We start from the raw sequence: 19541 nt of genomic DNA, 5'->3' as shown, positions 1-19541 counted from the left end.
GCTTGCCTGACTTTGAATAAACCTGCACGTGGATCCAAACCTCAGTTGTTTCTGTCACTCCCCTTGTTACAATAATACAGTATTAGTTCATGTTAGTTAACAATAATTAATGAAGATACACTTGTTCATTGTTAGTTCATGTTAACTCACGATGCATTATCTAATGTTAACAAGCATGGATTTGGATGTTAATAATGCATTAGTAAGTGTTGAATTATGATTAATAAATGCTGTACAAGTACTGTTCATGCTTAGTTGATGTTAGTAAATACATTAACTAATGTTAATGTTATTGCAAAGTGTGACCAATGAGTCAAAATTACTATTAAAATCATCAGAATTTTTTAAATTAATTCTAATTTATGTTTTATTTTTATTTTAGAATTAATATTTTCTATCATTTATAAAATGTATAACTTTAAAGTAGATTTTGTCAGTATTTAGATTTAGATTATTTAATTTTTTTCCTGTCATAACAGACTACACATCAATGTAAACATGTTTATACATTTTTCAGGTAAGGCATAATTTCCCAAAGTGTTTTTTTTTTTTTTTGTGGTATGTTGTTAAAATGTTGATAAATTGTTAAATCACACCTTTTAACCCAACAGTTGGGCTTGTCCATATTTGGTCCAACAAAAAAAAAAACTTTGAAAAAAAAAGAAAAGTTGTCTCAACTTAAAATTGAAAGAACTTGAGTCAACAACAACAAAAAATCCTTACAATTTAGGGTTGAGTCAACTTTTTTTACAGTGTGTGTTAAAACATCTCAGCATCTTCAAGAGTGTGTGCTGTGTCAGATCAGCAGGTGTGTATGAGCTCACCTGTATGGCGTTGGTGACGTTCCAGCCGGCCTCCCAGGAGGTGATAGTGGCGTTGTTCGTATTTTGAGTGTGTTCTGGATCCTCAGGGCTGGACATCTGAGACTGGCTCCTGTGGTCTCCGTAGGTCTGTCCCAGCTCATCCCTCAGCACCAGACCTTGGCTCTCCTCCGCACCTGCGTGCAGACGCTTTAGCCAGGACAGCTGCAGATGGGACATTGCTCCGCAGTAAGTGTGGACACACAGAGAGAGTCTGGGTCCTGCTAAACCCTGCTGATGTCCAGCATGAGTGTAGAATTTCTGACGGGCCACACGTCAGTCTGAGGGAGATCCAGACCGCCGCACTGGTGAGCAGGAGTGGGACGCCTGTCTTCTTAAATTGGCCGACGGCAGCACAGAGGAGTGCAGGACTGACAGACCGCTGAACTGTAACATTATAATCATTCCATCGCCTGTGGATGTTTGTTTAGAGAATAATAATCGCATAATAATAACTTTATTATCATAAAGAGCCTTAAATAAAGTTTCCATAGGTACTTTATATAATAAAACAAACTAGTTAAAATACAAAACACACAACAACTTGAGCTATTTGAATCACTGATAGCCCCGCCCTAAAGAACTGTTAGCCCCACCCTTAAGGATTGATAGCCCCAGCCTAAATGACCAGGTCTCACTGGAAGAAGAGACACTCTCTCAATGTGATCTCCTGGCTAAAAATAAATCACTGATAGCCCTGCCCTAAAGAACTGATAGTCACGCCTTAAATGACTGATAACCCCACCCTAAAGGACTGATAGCCCCACCCTAAATCACAATAGCCCCACCCCAAACGACTGATAGCTCCGCCCTAAAAGACTGATAGTCCTGCCTTAAGTAATTAACAGCTCTGCCCTAAAGAACTGATAGCTTCGTCCTAAATGACTGATAGCTCTGCCTTAAAGGACTAATAGCCCCACCCTAAATCACTGATAGCCCCGCCTTAAAGAACTGATAGTCACTCCTTAAATGACTGATAGCTCCACCCTAAAAGATTTATAGCCCCGCCTTAAATGACTGATAACTCTGCCCTAAAGAACTAATAGCTTTGTCCTAAGTAACTGATAGCTTCGACTTAAAGGACTGATAATCCCTCCCTAAATCTCTGATAGCCCCACCCCAAACGACTGATAGCTCCGTTCTAAAATACTGATAGCTCCACCCAAAAAGACTGATAGTCCCGCCTTAAGTAACTGATTGCTCTGTCCTAAAGAACTGATAGCTTCTACCTAAATGACTGATAGCTCCACCTTAATGGACTAATAGCCCCGGCCTAAATCACTGATTGTCCCGCTCTAAAGGACTGATAGCCCCACCTTAAATCACTAATAGCTCCACCACCAACGACTGATGGCTCCACCTTAAAGGAATGATAGTCATGTCTTGAATGACTGATAGCCCCACCCTAAATCACTGATAGCCCCGGCCTAAATCATTGATTGCCTCGCCCCAAACGACTGGTAGCTCCACCCTAAAATGCTGATAACTCCGTCCTACAAGACTGATAGCTCCGCCCAAAAAGACTGATAGCCCCTCCCTAAAAGATTTATAGTCATGCCAAACGACTGATAGCTCGGCCCCACAAGACTGATAGCCCCTCCCTAAATGACATAGTCATGCCCTAAACAACTGATAGCCACACCCTAAAGGACTAATAGCTCCGCCCTAAAAGACTGATAGTCCCTTCCTAAATGTCTTATAGTCATGCCCTAAACAACTGATAGCCCCACCCTTAATCACCCACAGCCCCACCACAAATTACTGATAGCTCCACCCTAAAAGACTGATAGCGCCGCCCTAAAAGACTGATAGCTCCACCCTAAGGCCTTTCATGTGACCAGAAGTGAAGAAAGTCATTTCAAGGCGAGGGAAGTTAGTGGTATTTGGTTAAAGATTATCAGGGCAAGTGAATTATGCTAAATTATGAAGTGCTCAGAATCATTGTTTATAACAAGCACTACTATATAAGATAGATTAATAAGAAGATTAATTATGATTTCATGCCAACTTTGTTATAAACTGTCCAAAATATTGAGAATACAATTGAAACTTTATATGAAGTAATGTTAACCAAGTGTCCTTTAGGAACATACCTGCCAACACTCCCATTTTTCCAGAGAGTCTCCCATGTTTCAGACCCATCTCCTGCCACCCTCCCGTTTTGTTATTTCTCCTGGAAAACACCTGGAATTTTACCCCACCCCCGGTACTCAGCTTTTTGGTACAGTCTGTAACACTCCTGGGTTGGCAACTTTGCTAAATTATCCGATTGCAGCGGCTGCCCAAAACCCGCTCTATAGTACATTTACTAACACGAGAGTACAGTTATTAACCCGGTTCTCAACTGTGTTATTCAGACAAACACACATCGTTCCATAGCAGTTGTTGATATAGCAGCTCACAAAAACCTTGTTTTAATTTTTGTAATATCAATTTTAATACATACCATCTTCTTGAGACCTCTGGCTTTTACTTCACATCATTTTAGGTGAACCAAATATTATTTTAAATTTATTTAATATATGTTCATTCAGCTTAGTCCCTTTTTATCAGGGACTAATGAACCGCCAGCTTTTTCAGCATATGTTTCATGCAGCAAATGCCCTTCCAGCCACAACCCAGTACTGGGAAACACCCATACACTCTCATGTTCACTACGGCTAATTTAGATCATCCAATTCACATACAGCACATTTGTTTGGACTGGGAAAAGCCAGAGCACCTGGAGGAAATCCACACCAACACAGGGAGAACATGCAAACTCCACACAGAAACGCCAACTGACCCAGCCAGAACTCGAACCAGCGGCCTTCTTGCTGTGAGGCGACAGCGCTAACCACTGCACCACGGTGCTACTCGGTATTACAGCACTTTTTTTTTTATTATAATCAACTTTTAGAAACTAAAACTTCTTTGCAGACAAGAAACTTTAAAACAGGACCAGAATGAAGATCATTTTCAAAAGCGTTCCAGAATTATATTCATTTGCATTTTGACATCCCCTTTGCAGGCCCGTACCCTCAAATATGGGCGTGTCAGCTGACAGGTTAATAAGCCTTTCAGTCAAGGAGAGCGATAGCAAAGAATGAGTCTAGCAAAATTTCTGAGATGAAAAGTGGAGCTCTTAACAATGCATTGCTCATGATAGTCCAAAGACAGATTCGAATCCAATATAACTTCTTCCGTTTTAAAAATGCAATTTATAACTCCAAAACAGAGCCGTCAGTGTTTCAAATAAATGAAGCACATTTACCAGGCCGATGAGATGAGCAGGATATTATTAAAGGGTTAGTTCAGCCATAAAACGAAAGGTTACTCACTATTAACTTACCATAAAAGTTCAAGAGTTGGAGTACATCTTATCATTTTAACAGACGTGTGTGTGTTGAGCATCAGTTAAGATGACGTTAGCACCTGTCAGCTTTAATTGTGGGGAAAACTGGATAATTTTGAGCTTTTGTCAGCTAATTTCATCTTCCGGGTTTAAAATAAGAGTTAACCTGAAACAGTACAGGCGGTTACAAGTAACAAAACAACTAAATACATAATTTGCAAGCTAGAGTAAACGAGGCAACAATTTTAATCGCACATACTTACACTTGTGAAATGGAGGAAGAAACTGATCCATGATGCAGATGCACTGATCCATGTTCTGACATAGTCCATCAGTAGTCTTTTCTGATCCTTCCTTTAACAAACGGCCGATGAAGTCTTCTTTGTAAGCATGTAGTTTCCAGAAGCACTGCACAAGGCTGGGCTATAATGCTGAGGTATTTTTGCAAAAATAAACCTTAACCACTGACTCTTCACAGTTTCATCTTTGGGTGAACTGTCAATAATATCCATCTGAGCACAACGTGACTTCATTCGACCGGTTTCTGTGTTAGTGGGCGGGGCAGCAGGTTTCAAATCTCCCGGGTTTGCGCGCGCAACTACTGGGCGGGGCTTGTGATTCGTAGTCGCGTCATCGCGAAACACCTAATGACTCGTTATCAAGACGACTCTTTTGAAGCACTATGAGTCGACTCTTTTATAGATGAATCAACAGTTTTAAACACTGTACACTTACAGATTTAAGCCTTAGCTGGATATTTCACTTCACTTAGAGCTATGTTATGGCTCGTTTCCACTGACTGGTACGGTACGGTACAGTTCGGTTTGGTACGGGTCACCTTTATCAGGCTTGCGTTTCCACTAACAAGGGTACCCTTTTGGTGGGCGTGGTGTATGACAGAAAGTTTCAGTCGACATCATTCTCACTCGAGGAAATGTCTACAATAAAGCTGTACGGGTCACTTACATATCATATGAGAAGCTCTTCTCACAAAACGGAGGCTTTACACACATAAATACTTGTGTATAAATGTTTATTACTAACTTTTCAATGAACATGAGTTGATTATAACTGCAGATCAATGACATAACGTCTGTAATTATATTAAATAAATAAATAAATGAACATATATAAACACAAACAGCCCCTTACAGTCTCCGATTTGTTATCAATTACAGAAGAACTACACACAACAGACATTTCGTCCATATTTAGGTTCAAAAACAACACAAATTGTAGCCTACAGTCAGTGAAAACCTCTTATTTGTGTCTGTAATCTTCAGCAGCACATGTAGCCTCTGTTAGAGAGTAATTCCATCATTCCCAGTTCATGTTAGACCAAAAGATGAAGATAATAAGTTAGTTATACATGGCATTTTGTTCATGTTTGCTGAAAAATAATGTGCTCCTTTTTTCCGGCTTCTCCTTTGTTTCTTCATGCTTCACTCTCGCGTTTGTCAGTGTCTTACAGGATCGGGTTTCAAAAGCACGTCAATAATCAAGCGCACGTTATTATCATCAGCTCAAGAAGGTTGTTTTTTCAGATATAGACGCGCGGCGAGCGCAAGGAAGAAAGCGAAACCGCTCGCGCCTCAGACTGGCTCGTAAAAAACTACGGGGCACAGGGTAAATCTGCTCTACTCCATGGCTTTGTGCTGTTCATCAAGACGACGACAAGGTTTGTTTGAGCCCAGGTCGACCATGGCTCGTTATTATATGTATAAATAATTCCGCTGTAATCTCTCGGCTGTGTATTTCAAACATGGCGGTTTTTTTGTTTTCATTCTGGCTTGTTGCGCAAGCGAATGACGTATCTCTGTAAACCAATAGTGTTCAGCTGCGCGTGTGGCTCCGCCTTTTGGTACCCTTTCTCGTGTTTGGTACCCTTTCGAAAGGGTGCCGAAAAAGTGGTACGGTACGGTTCGGTTCGGTTCGGTTCGGGAGGCCTTTTGACAGTGGAAACAGCTATAAAAGCATACCAAACCGAACCGTACCGTACCGTACCGTACCACTCAGTGGAAACGGGCCTTTACACACTACGCTCTTTAACAGTGAAAGTGGCAGTGAGATCAAAGAGAATAAAAACAAAGAGGAAGCCATTTTCTGAAGCTAGACTGAAAGATCCTTCACTATGAGATGACTGTACATCTGCAAAGCCTGCAACATGCTCTATGAGTTTTGCAAGAAATAGGATGATAATTATTAAAGAGGACCTATTATGCAAAAATCACTTTCATGAGGGATTTAAACCCAGTTGTGTGTCAGCAGTGTGCGAAAATAACCAGCTTTACATGCTAAACATTAATTAATTCTGTTGTTTATAATCAGACTTGATCAAAACAGAAACACTTTGATTGACATTATCCTTTTGTACGTGTCATCAGAGGGGGGAAGCCCCGCCCACTAGTGACCATCTCTCCCTCATTAGCATAAAAAGCCCTGAGTGAGAAGCAGCCGTCTGTCCATTAGCCGTTAGAGTTTTTGAGCTGCTGAAGATAATGTCAGCATAGACTAAGAGGATTATAGATGTGGAGTTTTAGATGAACAGTGACAGGAGTCTCTAGACTGACAGAAGCTAGAAGCACACACTGACACTGAAGCACACATTTAAGCTTTTTCATACAAATGACATTTTGAATCTGCCACTATGCTGACACACAGGCATTTGTAGCTCCGCCCTCTTTTGAAAAGAGCTCAATCGCATTTGAATTTAAAGCGACAGTCACCAAAATTAGGATCAAAGCCTGAAAGGGTCAGTTTCAGAAACATTAATATATAAAACATTATTTGTGTGGTATTTTGAGCTGAAATTTCACACACACACACACACACACACACACACACACACACACACACACACACACACACACACTAGTGACATCAGAGACTTATTTTACATCTTGTAAAAACGAGGGTGAAAATGTCCCCTAAAAAGTATTTAAGGACAGGGTGTGCTGTGGAGAATAGAGATGAGTTCAACACTAGAGGGTGCAGAGGAAGACCAGAAACTCCTGAACTCCTGCAGCAGAGCTCATTCAGACCCAGAGGATTTCAGACCCTCGCCGATACTGAAAAACACACATAAAAACACACGTTACTGCTAACACTGTCCCAGAATATCAAACACAAATATCATAAACAAACTCGTATTGAGGAACTGGACTGATTTGTTAGGAGTTTATGAGCTCACATGATATAATAATGAAAAATAAGTACAATAGTAATAATAACAATAGTATTTATAACAAGAACAAAAACAACTAATACTTATAATTGTTTTATTTCTCTAATATTTTCCAAGTGATGTTTAACGGGGAAAAGATTAACGAATTAATCGATTTTATCAACACATTTCTAAACATAATAGTTTTAATAACTCATTCATTCATTTTCTTTTCGGCTTAGTCCCTTTATTAATCCGGGGTCACCACAGCGGAATGAACCGCCAACTTATTCAGCATATGTTTTACATAACAGATGCCCTTCCAGCTGCAACCCATCTCTGGGAAACACCCATACACACTCATTCACACTCATACACTATGGACAATTTAGTTTATTCAATTCCGATATTTACCTTAATCTCCGCGTATGAGTGGGCGCAGCCATTTGAATCATTTTGGCACGAGACTTCCGGTCTCATTCACTTCCATTCATTTTTAGATGTTAAAAACAGCTCGTTTTGCTGCTTGATGTTGCAAACTGATATTTTCTTATTATATTATTCTACTTTGTCTGTATTGTCAAGCAAACACTTGTTTGTAGAGTAAGTAGTTCAACCGTTTTCTGCCGTTTATGATTCATAGTCATTTCTCCCATAGGCAGCTGAATTGGAAGTTCTAAAACAATCGCAAAAACGAGCGCACTTCCTCATTGAAGAATAAGGTCAATAGCGCATGTGTTTGGACTGTGGGGGAAACCTGAGCACCCGGAGGAAACGCAAGCGAACGCAGGGAAAACATGCAAACTCCACACCGAAAAGCCAACTGACCCAGCCGAGGCTCAAATCAGTGACCTTCTTGCTGTGAGGCGACAGCACTACCTACTGCACTACTGAATCGCCAGTTTTAATAACTTATTAACAGAGCAAGGAAATTTTCACAGTATGTCTGATAATATTTTTTCTTATTTGTTTTATTTCGTCTAGAATAAAAGCAGTTTTTAATTTTTTATGAACCATTTTAAGGTCAATATTATTAGCCCCTTTAAGCTATATATTTTTTTCGACAGTCAACAGAACAAACCATCATTATACAATAACTTGCCTAATTACCCTAACCTGCCTAGTTAACCTAATTAACCTCGTTAAGCCTTTAAATGTCACTTTAAGCTGTATAGAAGTGTCTTGAACAATATCTAGTCTAATATTATTTACTGTCATCATGACAAAGAGAAAATAAATCAGTTATTAGAGATGAGTTAAACTATTTTTTACTGTTTTAAATAGTAAAACTATTATGATTAGAAATGTGTTGAAAAAATCTGCTCTCCATTAAACACAAATTGGGGGAAAAAAAATAAACGGGGGGCTAATTCTGACTTCAACTGTAGCTTAAGGGGGCTAATAATATTGACCTTAAAATGGTTTTACATTTTTTTTAAATAAATGTTTATGTTTCAGCCAAACTATAATAAATAGCACTTTCTCCAGATGAAAAATATCTAGATGATAAGCATATATTAAATTATATTTCCTTATTCTGTTAAACAATACTTGGAACATGTCTGAGATATTTTTTTTTATTAAAATTTACAGGCGGGCCAATAATTCAGTCTTCAACTGTATATTGAATTAAATAATTAAATATATTGAAACAGTCTATTGATGTAAATAATAAAGAATTAAACTGTTGCAGAATTTATTTTGCTCTTGTTTACTAAAGTCATTCTAAACCTAAATTACATTCTTCTAACACACAACACATGTATTTTGATACTTAAGAACAGGAACGCCACTGGCCAGTACGGGCTCTATGACAACATTCTTATCAGTTTGATTGGGCCTCCTAATAGTAACTCTGGGGACCCCAAAAGGGCGTGGGCTGTAGTTTTCACTATGGTAAAAATGGTAGTATAATATACCATGCAGTCGTTTGTTTATCATTAGTTACTACAGTAATATAGACTCACTACAAAAGATCAATTCAAGTACTCTAACTATATAACTATTCACTATAATTCATTCATTCGTTTTCCTTTGGCTTAGTCCCTATATTCATCAGGGGTCGCCACAGTGGAATAAACCGCCAACTTATCCAGCATACTATATGTCTTACAGCATATGCCCTTCCAGCTGCAACCCAGTACAGGGAAACACCCATACACACTCATGCACTATGGCCAATTCAGTTCACCTATAGCACATGTGTTTGGACTGTGGGGGAAACACCCGGAGGAGTCCCCAAGTCAACATGGGGAGAACATGCAAACTCCACACAGAAATGCCAACTGGCCCAGCTGGGACCAGCGATCTTCTTGCTATGACGCGACAGTGCTGAGCCACCGTGTTACCCTATTTTACCTTAGGATGGTTAAAAACACAATAGTATATAATGTAATTTATACTGTAATGGTGTATTGTAGTATAGGCTAATATACTCTACAGTATTTGTTCGACATTTGTTAACACAGCAACTATAGAATCACCACAACACGTAAATTTTAGTACTTTACTATAGTGTGGTTTTAAAACACTGTAGTATTCACTTTACCTTACTATAGTATTTTATCATGTGGGTTCAGTGTGTGTGTGTGTTGCGCGGGTCTCAGTGTGGGATGCTGGAGGAGTGGGATCTCGGCTCCTCCTCTTCCAGACCCGCGTGCCGAACTTCCCAAAGTCCCTCCTGGAGTTTCTGGAGACTTTACTTCAGTCATTGCGCGCGCATGAGGAGCAGCAGACGCGGACATGGACACACGGAGTTTAGTGGCGCTGCTCGGGCTGCTGTGGCGGTGTTGTGGAGCTCCGCAGAGGGGTGAGTGAGTGTGTGTGTGTGTGTGTGTGAGAGAGAGGGAGAGTCTCTCTCTCTCTCTCTCTCTCTCTCTCTCTCTCTCTCTCTCTCTCTCTCTCTCTCTCTCTCTCTCTCTCTCTCTGTGTGTGTGTGTCTGTTACTGGCGGATCTGAGCGCGCGCGCTCTCAGAGTTCATGTGGCGTTAACTCTGCTCAGCTTTTGTTTCATAGATAGTAAAGTACACGGTTTTGTTTGTGGGCCGCGAAATCACAAGATGCCGTGTGTGTTGAGCTTACAGAACCAGCAGTGTGCTGACTTGAGGGAAATATTTATTTATTGTTGATTTATTTTACAATCGGTTTTCGCATATTCATCATCAGCTTTACTTTGGAATAAGTAATAATTTTTCTTTTTTCATCAACGCGTTTCCTCTAAAATAACTACTCCCCCCCCCCCCCGAGTTATTATATATATATAGATATACAGTTGAAGTCAGAATTATTAGCCCCTCAGAATTATTAGCCCCCCTGTTTATTTTTTTCCCCCAATTTCTGTTTAACGGAGAGAAGATTTTGTTCAACACATTTCTAATCATAATAGTTTTAATAACTCATCTCTAATAACTGATTTCTTTTCTCTTTGTCATGATGGCAGTAAATAATATTTGACTAGATATTGTTCAAGACACTTCTATACAGCTTACAGTGAAATTTAAAGGCTTAACTAGGTTAATTAGGTTAACTAGGCAGGTTAGGGTAATTAGGCAAGATATTGTATAACGATGGTTTGTTCTGTAGATTGAAAAAACTATAGCTTAAAGAGACTTATAATTTTGACCTTAAGAAATGGTTCATAATTTTTTTTTAAACTGCTTTCATTCTATCCGAAATAAAACAAATAAGACTTTCTCCAGAGGAAAAAAAAAATCAGACATACTGTGAAAATTTCCTTGCTCTGTTAAACATCATTTGGAAAATATGTAAAACAGAAAAAAAAATGCAAAGGGGGGCTGATAATTCTAACTTCAACTATATATATATATATATATATATATATATATATATATATATATATATATATATATATATATATATATATATATATATATATATATATATATATATACACACACACACACAGTACATATATTCTGACCATATTTTCTGGCTCTACAACTGGTTTCTGTACAGTCTTCATCAGTATTTCTGAATATTTGATCTTATATTGGCTCATTTACAAAAATAAATCAGTTTTTTTGTCTGAGGACAAAGCTGAAGTGTATTGTCAGTGAATAATGCCGTGTGCAGCATTGATATTGCTCTACAGTGCTGTTATTAGTCATTTTTGCACCAACCTTCAACTTGAAGACACTGATGATGATTTCATTATTATGAGTTTTATTCTTCTGTCATTGTGTTGTGGGATTCTGTTAGTGACTCTTCAAACTGTGTATGATCTACACACACGTTTGTTTGTAAGTTGTGTGTCTGCATGTGAGTTTGTGTCTCTGTGTGTATGTATGAGTTTGTGTGTGTGTGTCTGTGAGTTGTGTGTAGGTTTGATTTTGTGTGTTAGTGGTGTAGTCCTAAAAAAGGTGATGTACTATTGCCCCACCAACACAAATTTTGAAGAAAGGCTGTGGCGTTGACACGATGCTCAGTTGGTACTAATGGACCCAAAGTGTGCCAAGAAAATATCCCCCACACCATTACACCACCACCAGCAGCCTGAACCATTGATTCAAGACATGATGGATCCATGCTTTCATGTTGTTGATGCTGAATTCTGACCCGACCATCCGAATGTGGCAGCAGAAATGGAGACTCATCAGACCAGGCAACGTTTCTCTAATCTTCTATTGTCCAGTTTTGGTGAGCCTGTGTGAATTGTAGCCTCAGTTTCCTGTTCTTAGCTGACAGGAGCGGCACCCGGTGTGGTCTTCTGCTGCTGTAGCCCATCCGCCTCAAGGTTGGATGTGTTGTGTGTTCAGAGATGCTCTTCTGCAGACCTCGGTTGTAACGAGTGCTTATTTGAGTTACTGTTGCCTTTCTATCAGCTGGAACCAGTCTGGCCATTCTCCTCTGACCTCTGGCATCAACAAGGCATTTGCGCCCACAGAACTGCCGCTCACTGGATATTTCCTCTTTGTCAGACCATTCTCTGTGAACCCTAGAGATTGTTGTGCGTGAAAATCCATGTAGATCAGCAGTTTCTGAAATACTCAGAGCAGCCTGTCTGGCAGCAACAACCACGCCACATTCAAAGTCACTTAAATCCCCTTTCTTCCCCATCCTGATACTCTGTTTAAACTGCAGCAGATCGTCTTGACCATGTCTACATGCCTAAATGCATTGAGTTGCTGTCATGTGATTGGCTGATTAGAAATTTGCGTTAACTAGCAATTGGACAGGTGTACCAAATAAAGTGTGAGTGTAAATGTGTTTGCATGTGTGTGAGAAGCAGTCTGGCAGATGAGCAGTGTGTGTCAGTATGGGTGAGAATATGTGTGTGTGTATGATGAGCAGTGAATGTGATCTGCTTTTCGCTCTCCAACAGCAGCAATCAAAGCTTTTTCTCCACTGAGAGAATAAATTAGTGTGTGTGTGTGGTGTGTGAGTGTGTGTGTGTGTTTGTGTGTGAGTCAGATAGTACACAGTGGCCTTTAATATCACACTGTTTAAATGCTTTCTTAAGATCCGCATTGTTTCCTTTCTGCAGGCCTGAAGTGCTGGAGTCTCCCACTGATGTGTGTTAATGACATCTGTGAGTGTGTGTGTGTGTGTGTCCGAAGCGTATTTTGTCTTTTATTGTCTGTAAGGCAACTCGTGCATTGCCTCTATATTCAAACACACAGACGTGTATGTGTTTGTGTGACAGAGTATGTGTGTGTCTGAGTGTGTCTTTGAATGTGTGGGTGTGTGAGAGAGAATGTGTCTGTTTGAGCATGATGTGTGTGTGTCTGTGTGAGAGAGTGTGTGTGTACGCCTGTGTGTAATGTATGTATGTATGTATATGTGTGTGTGTGTCTGAGAGAGAGTGTGTGTACAAATATGTGTGCGAGTATGTGTGTGCATAGGGGGATGTGTGTGGTGCCTTTCTGTGTGTGTATTTGTATGTTTGTATATGTGTGTGTATGTGTTTGTGTGTGATAGTGTGTGTGTCTGTGTGACTATACATGTGTGTATATGTGTGTAGGTATGAGTTTGTGTGTGAGATTGTGTGTGTGTGTGTGTGTGTGTGTGTGTGTGTGCGCATATATGTGTGTATAGGTATGAGTTTGTATGTGTTTGTGTGTTAGAGAGAGAGTGTGTGCGTGTGTGTGTGCGTGAGAGAGAAGTATCTCATACTCACCTGGGCCAGGAGTGTATCTGTATAAAGTTTGTATGTTCTCCCTAGTGTCTGCGTGGGTTTCACACTCGCACACATGTGGTTTTGGTGACCTGGAGAAGCTAAATTGGCCGTAGTGTGTGTGAAAGTGTGTGTGGGTGTTTAAAAATGTACCTGTGACAAATTACAGTCATTTTTTGATAATGTTGTCCTGAGTGCTGGTGTTTGAGAGGGGTTCAGGCTCCAGCACAGACTGCTCTGCTTTAGAGATTCACAGAAATCCTCGCAAATCCCCAGAGAAAGTGTCTGAACTCATCCGTCATGAGTGATGATGGTGATCCGTTGGGAGGATTTTCCTCTTATCAGGACCACAGCTTGTTTAAAGGGATAGTTCACAAAAAAATTCTGTCATTATTCATCAAAACTATTGAAAAAGAGCTGCCTCTCATCGCATAAAGCACATTCGGTGTGATCAAGACCTCACTCAGCCTTTAGTTGTTTTAAATACTTGCTTCATTTGTTCCACTGGATGTCTCATATCACAGGTTTCTGACGGTGTGATAACCTTGGATAAAAATATCACGGTTTCGATGGTATGATGTATATCATGTAATATGATGGTATTGTGAATAAATTCTAAAATAAATTCTTTTAAAGTGTCTGTGTAAAAACAGGGTTTCTGCAGGTCTCATCCAGCCTGATATCATGAGAAAACGTAAGTATTTTACGTTTTGTCAGTTTAGTGGCTAATTCGTACGAATTCGTACAAGTTCAGTCGTACGAAATTGTACGATTTTAAAAAGGAGGCATCTAACCCCACCCCTAAACCCAACCGTCATTGGGGGATGAGCAAATCGTACGAAAATGTACGAATTAGATCGTACGAATTCATACGAATTAGTCACTAAATCACATCAAATTTAAGACTTTTTAAGACCATAATGAATGAAACTTCAGACTTTCAAAAGGCAAAACACTAATAATTTGCAGTATAACCAGTCAATTTTTTTTTTACTTTTACCCCATTAAAATTTAAATAAAAAAATTTGCCACATATTTTAAATAATCTGTCAAAACAAGCAAACTCTAGTTCTATAGATATATATAATTTTATTAGCATAATCTTTCTTTTAAAAAAAGACAAGTTTTAAAGGGCACCTATGGTAAAAATCTACTTTTCAAGCTGTTTGGACAGACATATGTGCATGTATGGTGTATAGACCGTCATATTGGGGTGATATATAAACACACCCAGTGCTTTTTTTTCAATTTAACAACAAAAAAAAAAACGTGGACCAATTGGAGCTGTTTTCAAATCGACCGCAACTTTACGTAGGAGAGCGGTCCCCCCGCCCACCAATATTGATTGACAGGCGCGTCATCATATCCTCAGTTTGTTGATTCACGTCCGCCATTTTCAGCGTGAGTCGAAGCGATATCACTAAAGGAACACCCTAGCTCTATTTTTAGATGCAAGGCTCATTGGGCTCAACACAAGATCAATATTCTCCACATTATCGCTCCAATCGGAATTATTGGTTGTATCTTTAGGTAGGTTTGCAAACATGTGTACTTCTTATTGAGTCTACCTTATACTTCAGCCGTTTGCATTTCTCGCGATCCCAGAAGCTCCCTGTGATCTTAACTAAACATTCTAAACATAGGTTTCTATCAGGGTACACACAACGGTGCGACGATTCGGGACACTTCATGTATCTGCCGCGCCACAGAGAGTGTCTGGTGTGCCGTGTCGCGGCTTCGAGCGGCGCATCCGGTGCCTCAGTCAAAGTTAATTCAGTGTGCGTGGTTATTAGTTTCTGTGTACAAGCTCGGCACTTGAAACTAGCACACAGTTGGCTGTAAAACTGTACAAAGACACATGATTTTGTACTCTCTGCTTGGTCTGTGTCCGAGTTGTATATGTACGACTGATTGCTGATCCTCTCCTCTGCTCCTTCTCTCAGTCTGCCCAAACACAGAGCGGGTGAGCTCATGGCTCCGCCCCCTTGTTACGTTGGGCGGGTAGTCGAAACTAATCTACATGTGAAGCAACACACCCCTAAATCAGCGAGCTGTGGACACGCCCCCAACATGACACTTTTTAACACATTATAATAAAACAATCTGAATTGTGTTTTAAACTGAACCTAAACTGGCACACTCAGAACAACCATCATATTAATATTAAATCATAAAAAAGAGGTCAACTATGTGTGCTTTAAAAGCTATAATAAACAAAATTTATACACAACAAATGTATGCATGGAGAACTTTTAAACAAATGTTATTGTAAGGATGTAAGGAAGACATGCTAAATGCTAAATGCTAAGACATGCTAAATAGTTAATAAATGTTAATTTAGTTAAACGTGTTTTTTAGATTGATTTGTTGGTTGTATTGATTGACCATAGCTTTACATGGACTATTAGTGAAAATTAAGACATTTCTAAAAGTATTTAAGACCGTATTTAACAGCATATTTCAGTGAATTTAATACTTTTAAAGAGCTTAAATATAGTTTTTGAAATTTAAGACTTTTTAAGCCCCCACGGACACCCTGAAAAATCAAAAACGTTTTCCCCTTTGAGCACAATACATTTTATTTTGAGAAACATTTAAGGTATTTTAGAGCAGTAAACATGTCAGGCTGAATAATGAAAATGAATCATTGACTTCTGTCTTCATTAGTTTCCAAAAACACAGAATTCTTTACAATTTAAAATATCAGCTTTGTATATTTTTTCTACTGGAGATACTGTTGTCCTAAAAAAACGAAAAAATGTCAATAAAAAAATCTTACATTTACCTTAGGAACGGTATAGCAGAAAATGTTGCCGGTTTTAAAAACTTGACTTTTACAAACTGCGGTATACCTTGAAAACATCCCATACCTACTCGCAACGCATCAAATTAATTAAAGTGCAGCTATTTTACCCCTTTTTCGAGATTTAAGACAAGTCTTTTGAGTCTCCAGAAGGTGTCTGTAAAGTTTCAGCTCAAAACACCCATCAGATTATTGATTATAGCTTTCTGAATAGTGGGATTTTCTGCTCTGAACATACTGTAGCTGTTTTTGTAGCCTGTGCCTTTAATGCTAGTTCTCCTCAGCCACCGTTCCCACGTGCCTGTCAAAGTGTGCCTCAATCTCCACCTTGGCTGTGTCAGATAAACAGCACAGTGACAGACATGTAGCAGGTCTCACTTAACGTTTGTGACAAATATTACAGTAAGAACCTTCCCAATGAGCAACACACGAGATAAATAAAATATTTTAAAATATTATGAGATATTTTAAAGAATGCTGACATCCACAGTAGGGAAAACAAATACTATTGGTTGGATGTCAATCATCCATTCGGCTTAGTACCTTATTTATCAGGGGTATCCACAGCGGAATGAACCGCCAACCATCCCAGCATATGTTTTAAGCAGCGGATACCCTTCCAGCCACAACCCAGTACTGGGAAACACCCATACACTCTCATTCACACACACTTATACACTACAGCCAGTTTAGTTCATCAATTCACCTATAGCGCATGTGTTTGGACTGTGGGGGAAACCGGAGCACCCGGAAGAATCACAGGGAGAACGTGCAAACTCCACACAGAAATGCCAACTGGTCCAACCGGGACTCAAACCTGCTAACCACCGAGCCACCAGATGTGGATGTCAGATATTTTTTCCTCATCATGTTCAGGAGAAGAAACTCAATCTGAATAAGACGGCGGAAAAAAGAAGAGGGTGAATAAATGATTTACATTTTTAGGTGAACTGTCCCTTTAAGTAATGTTCAGATATATTTCTGTAGTTAATTCAGAGTTGTGCTTGGTGAAGTAGATCAAAGAATAAGCGAGTGAGCCTAGTAAGTTTGATTCTATTAGTCTTTTAATATCATAAAATGAGTTTCATGAGTTCACACTTAGCTGATGATTAATTATAAGCATGTTTGGCATGCTGTCCCGGGAGAGAGCCCTGAGCTCATAAGATCCCCGAGTACAGGGCTCCCTCCCGTTGCAAGGCGAGAGGGAAGTTTGAGCTCAGGTAGATCTGGAGAACTCCCCCGCTGTAATAACCAATGAACAGCCAGTGATTGCTCTTGAGAGATAATCATTTACTAGGAGCATGTCTATAGTGCCGGTTTGGACTAGTCAGTTAACTTATGCATGTTTTTTGGACGGTGGGAGGAAACCGGGGAACCCGGGGGAAACCCACGTGAGCACGGGGAGAAAATGCAAACTCCGCACAGAAATGTCTGCTGGTTTGGTAAAGCCTAGAACCAGAGACGTTCTTGCTATGAGGCAACCGTGCTAAGCACTGGGCCACCGTGTCACCCATCTAGGAAGAAGGAGGAGTAGGGGTGGATGGGGGGATTCTTCAAAACGAAGATAGCGGTGGTACGTAACCCAGGGTATTTGTAGTAGCTTAGGAGTCGTCTGATTGGTGCATTGAGAATTGGATAATGCGGATCCAGCCGCTAGCAATCATAAGCACGTGATCCTCTCGAAATTAGTTTATAACTGAACTTCACTTAGTTGTAAACATGCTTCACAAGAGTTGAAATACAGCCTCCTGTTCACCCAGATATCTAGTCAAATTTACTGTTGTGCTTATTCCTTCAGAAATCATTCTGATATGAAGATTTGATCATTTCTGATTAATATTCTGATTAATACATTCATGTTTTTGTGGAAACTCTGTAGTGACCGTTAGAAAGCATTTCTTTGAAATCGAAATCTTTTGTAGCAAGATATTAACACCACTTTTGATCATTTAAATGTGTCCTTGCTTAATAAAAGTATTAATTTCTTCTTTCAACTCCAAGCGTTTGAGCGGGAATGTGGCTGGAGATAGAGAAAGAAAAACATCTTTGTGGTTAGTATTATTATGCACGCTCAGGCTTTGTCTCTGTAATGCCTCTGTCAGAGAAAAAAAAGAGAGAGAAAGATTTCAGAATGCTTGAGGAGGAAAATCGATAGGTAATTCCACCACGCCGCCGATGAATAGGCCAGTCCGATCAGGTCTGACTTTATCCCGGTCGACGCTGATGAACAGATGCAGAAAGTACGCTCTGATGGATTGTTTTCAATGTTTTACCGATTGCTTGACGTTGATTTGCTTGCGCTCAACATGAATGGCCTCTGGATTTATTTATGTCTGAGCAGGGAAAGCTTTGAGTGTAATGACAGACAGACTGAGAGAGAGAGAGAGGGTGAGCGGGGAGATTAATTCGGTTTGATATTTTCTATTGGATGCAGCATGAGGTTGATGGGGTTGAGGTGCGCTGCTCCATATTTTACACTCCAGAAATGTAACTTTCATTTGGTCTCTCTGCAGTCCCTCACACTCAGCTAAAGCTATTCAAAAATTGGACCTTTAGGGCTGCGATAGCTTATCGCTGTGACAGCAACATTATAGGGATGATTTTGCACCATATTTATCCCTAAAAGGGGTTTATTAGTGTATTATGAGCATGTACCTTCAACTCTGCGAGGCCTGCTACAGTATATTATCAAATAAGAACAGCAAATGAGGAGACTAAATATTTTTGGTTGAGTGTCACATTTAATACTTCAGGCATTTATGGAGCAATATGGGAAATGGTTTTGGATGGAAAAAAGAGGATACATTTATTCAGTGGAGAAGAACATCATTACACTGCTGAGGAACAGATAAAGTAAAGGCTCAAGAAAAATGAATACCATATGTTTAAGAACAGGGGTACCCAAACTCACTAGCTCCAACTTTCTTTAACACATCTGTGTAGAAGTTTCTAGTATCCCTGGAAAGAGCTTGTTAGCTGATTCAGGTGTGTCCATTCAGGACACTGGCCCTCCAGGACTGAGTTTGGGTATCCCTGATTTCGAGGCATTTAGGAGATCTTTTCAATGTTGAGGAACAGAGAAAGTGAAGGTTCTGGAAAACTAACAATCCTTGAAAGATTTCAGATGTTTTAGAGACGTTTTAGAAGATCTTTTCTACGTTGAGTAACAAAGAAATGAAATATTATGGAAAAATAAACTTCCTCAAAATACTTTAAACATTTTAGAGGCGTTATTTGAGAAGGGTTTA

General features: G+C 39.6%; 2 protein-coding genes across 2 annotated transcripts in view; one reads left to right on the top strand and one right to left on the bottom strand.

Annotated features, from left to right (window-relative positions):
* Positions 1 to 1040, bottom strand: part of si:dkey-126h10.1 (vesicular inhibitory amino acid transporter) — a 20848-nt gene extending 19808 nt beyond the window's left edge. The window contains exon 1 of the mRNA XM_056481370.1: positions 825 to 1040. Within this exon, the coding sequence (XP_056337345.1) occupies positions 825 to 1040 (216 nt within the window). The remainder of the gene's footprint in view (positions 1 to 824) is intronic.
* A 9021-nt stretch (positions 1041 to 10061) lies between these two features.
* Positions 10062 to 19541, top strand: part of lama2 (laminin, alpha 2) — a 326666-nt gene continuing 317186 nt past the window's right edge. Inside the window, 1 exon segment of the mRNA XM_056480993.1 lies at positions 10062 to 10166. Within this exon segment, the coding sequence (XP_056336968.1) occupies positions 10100 to 10166 (67 nt within the window). The 5' untranslated portion in view covers positions 10062 to 10099.

The sequence above is a fragment of the Danio aesculapii genome, chromosome 20 (genome assembly GCF_903798145.1).
Source record: "Danio aesculapii chromosome 20, fDanAes4.1, whole genome shotgun sequence".
Taxonomy (NCBI): Eukaryota; Metazoa; Chordata; class Actinopteri; order Cypriniformes; family Danionidae; genus Danio; species Danio aesculapii.
This window is presented reverse-complemented; position numbering and strand designations above follow the sequence as displayed.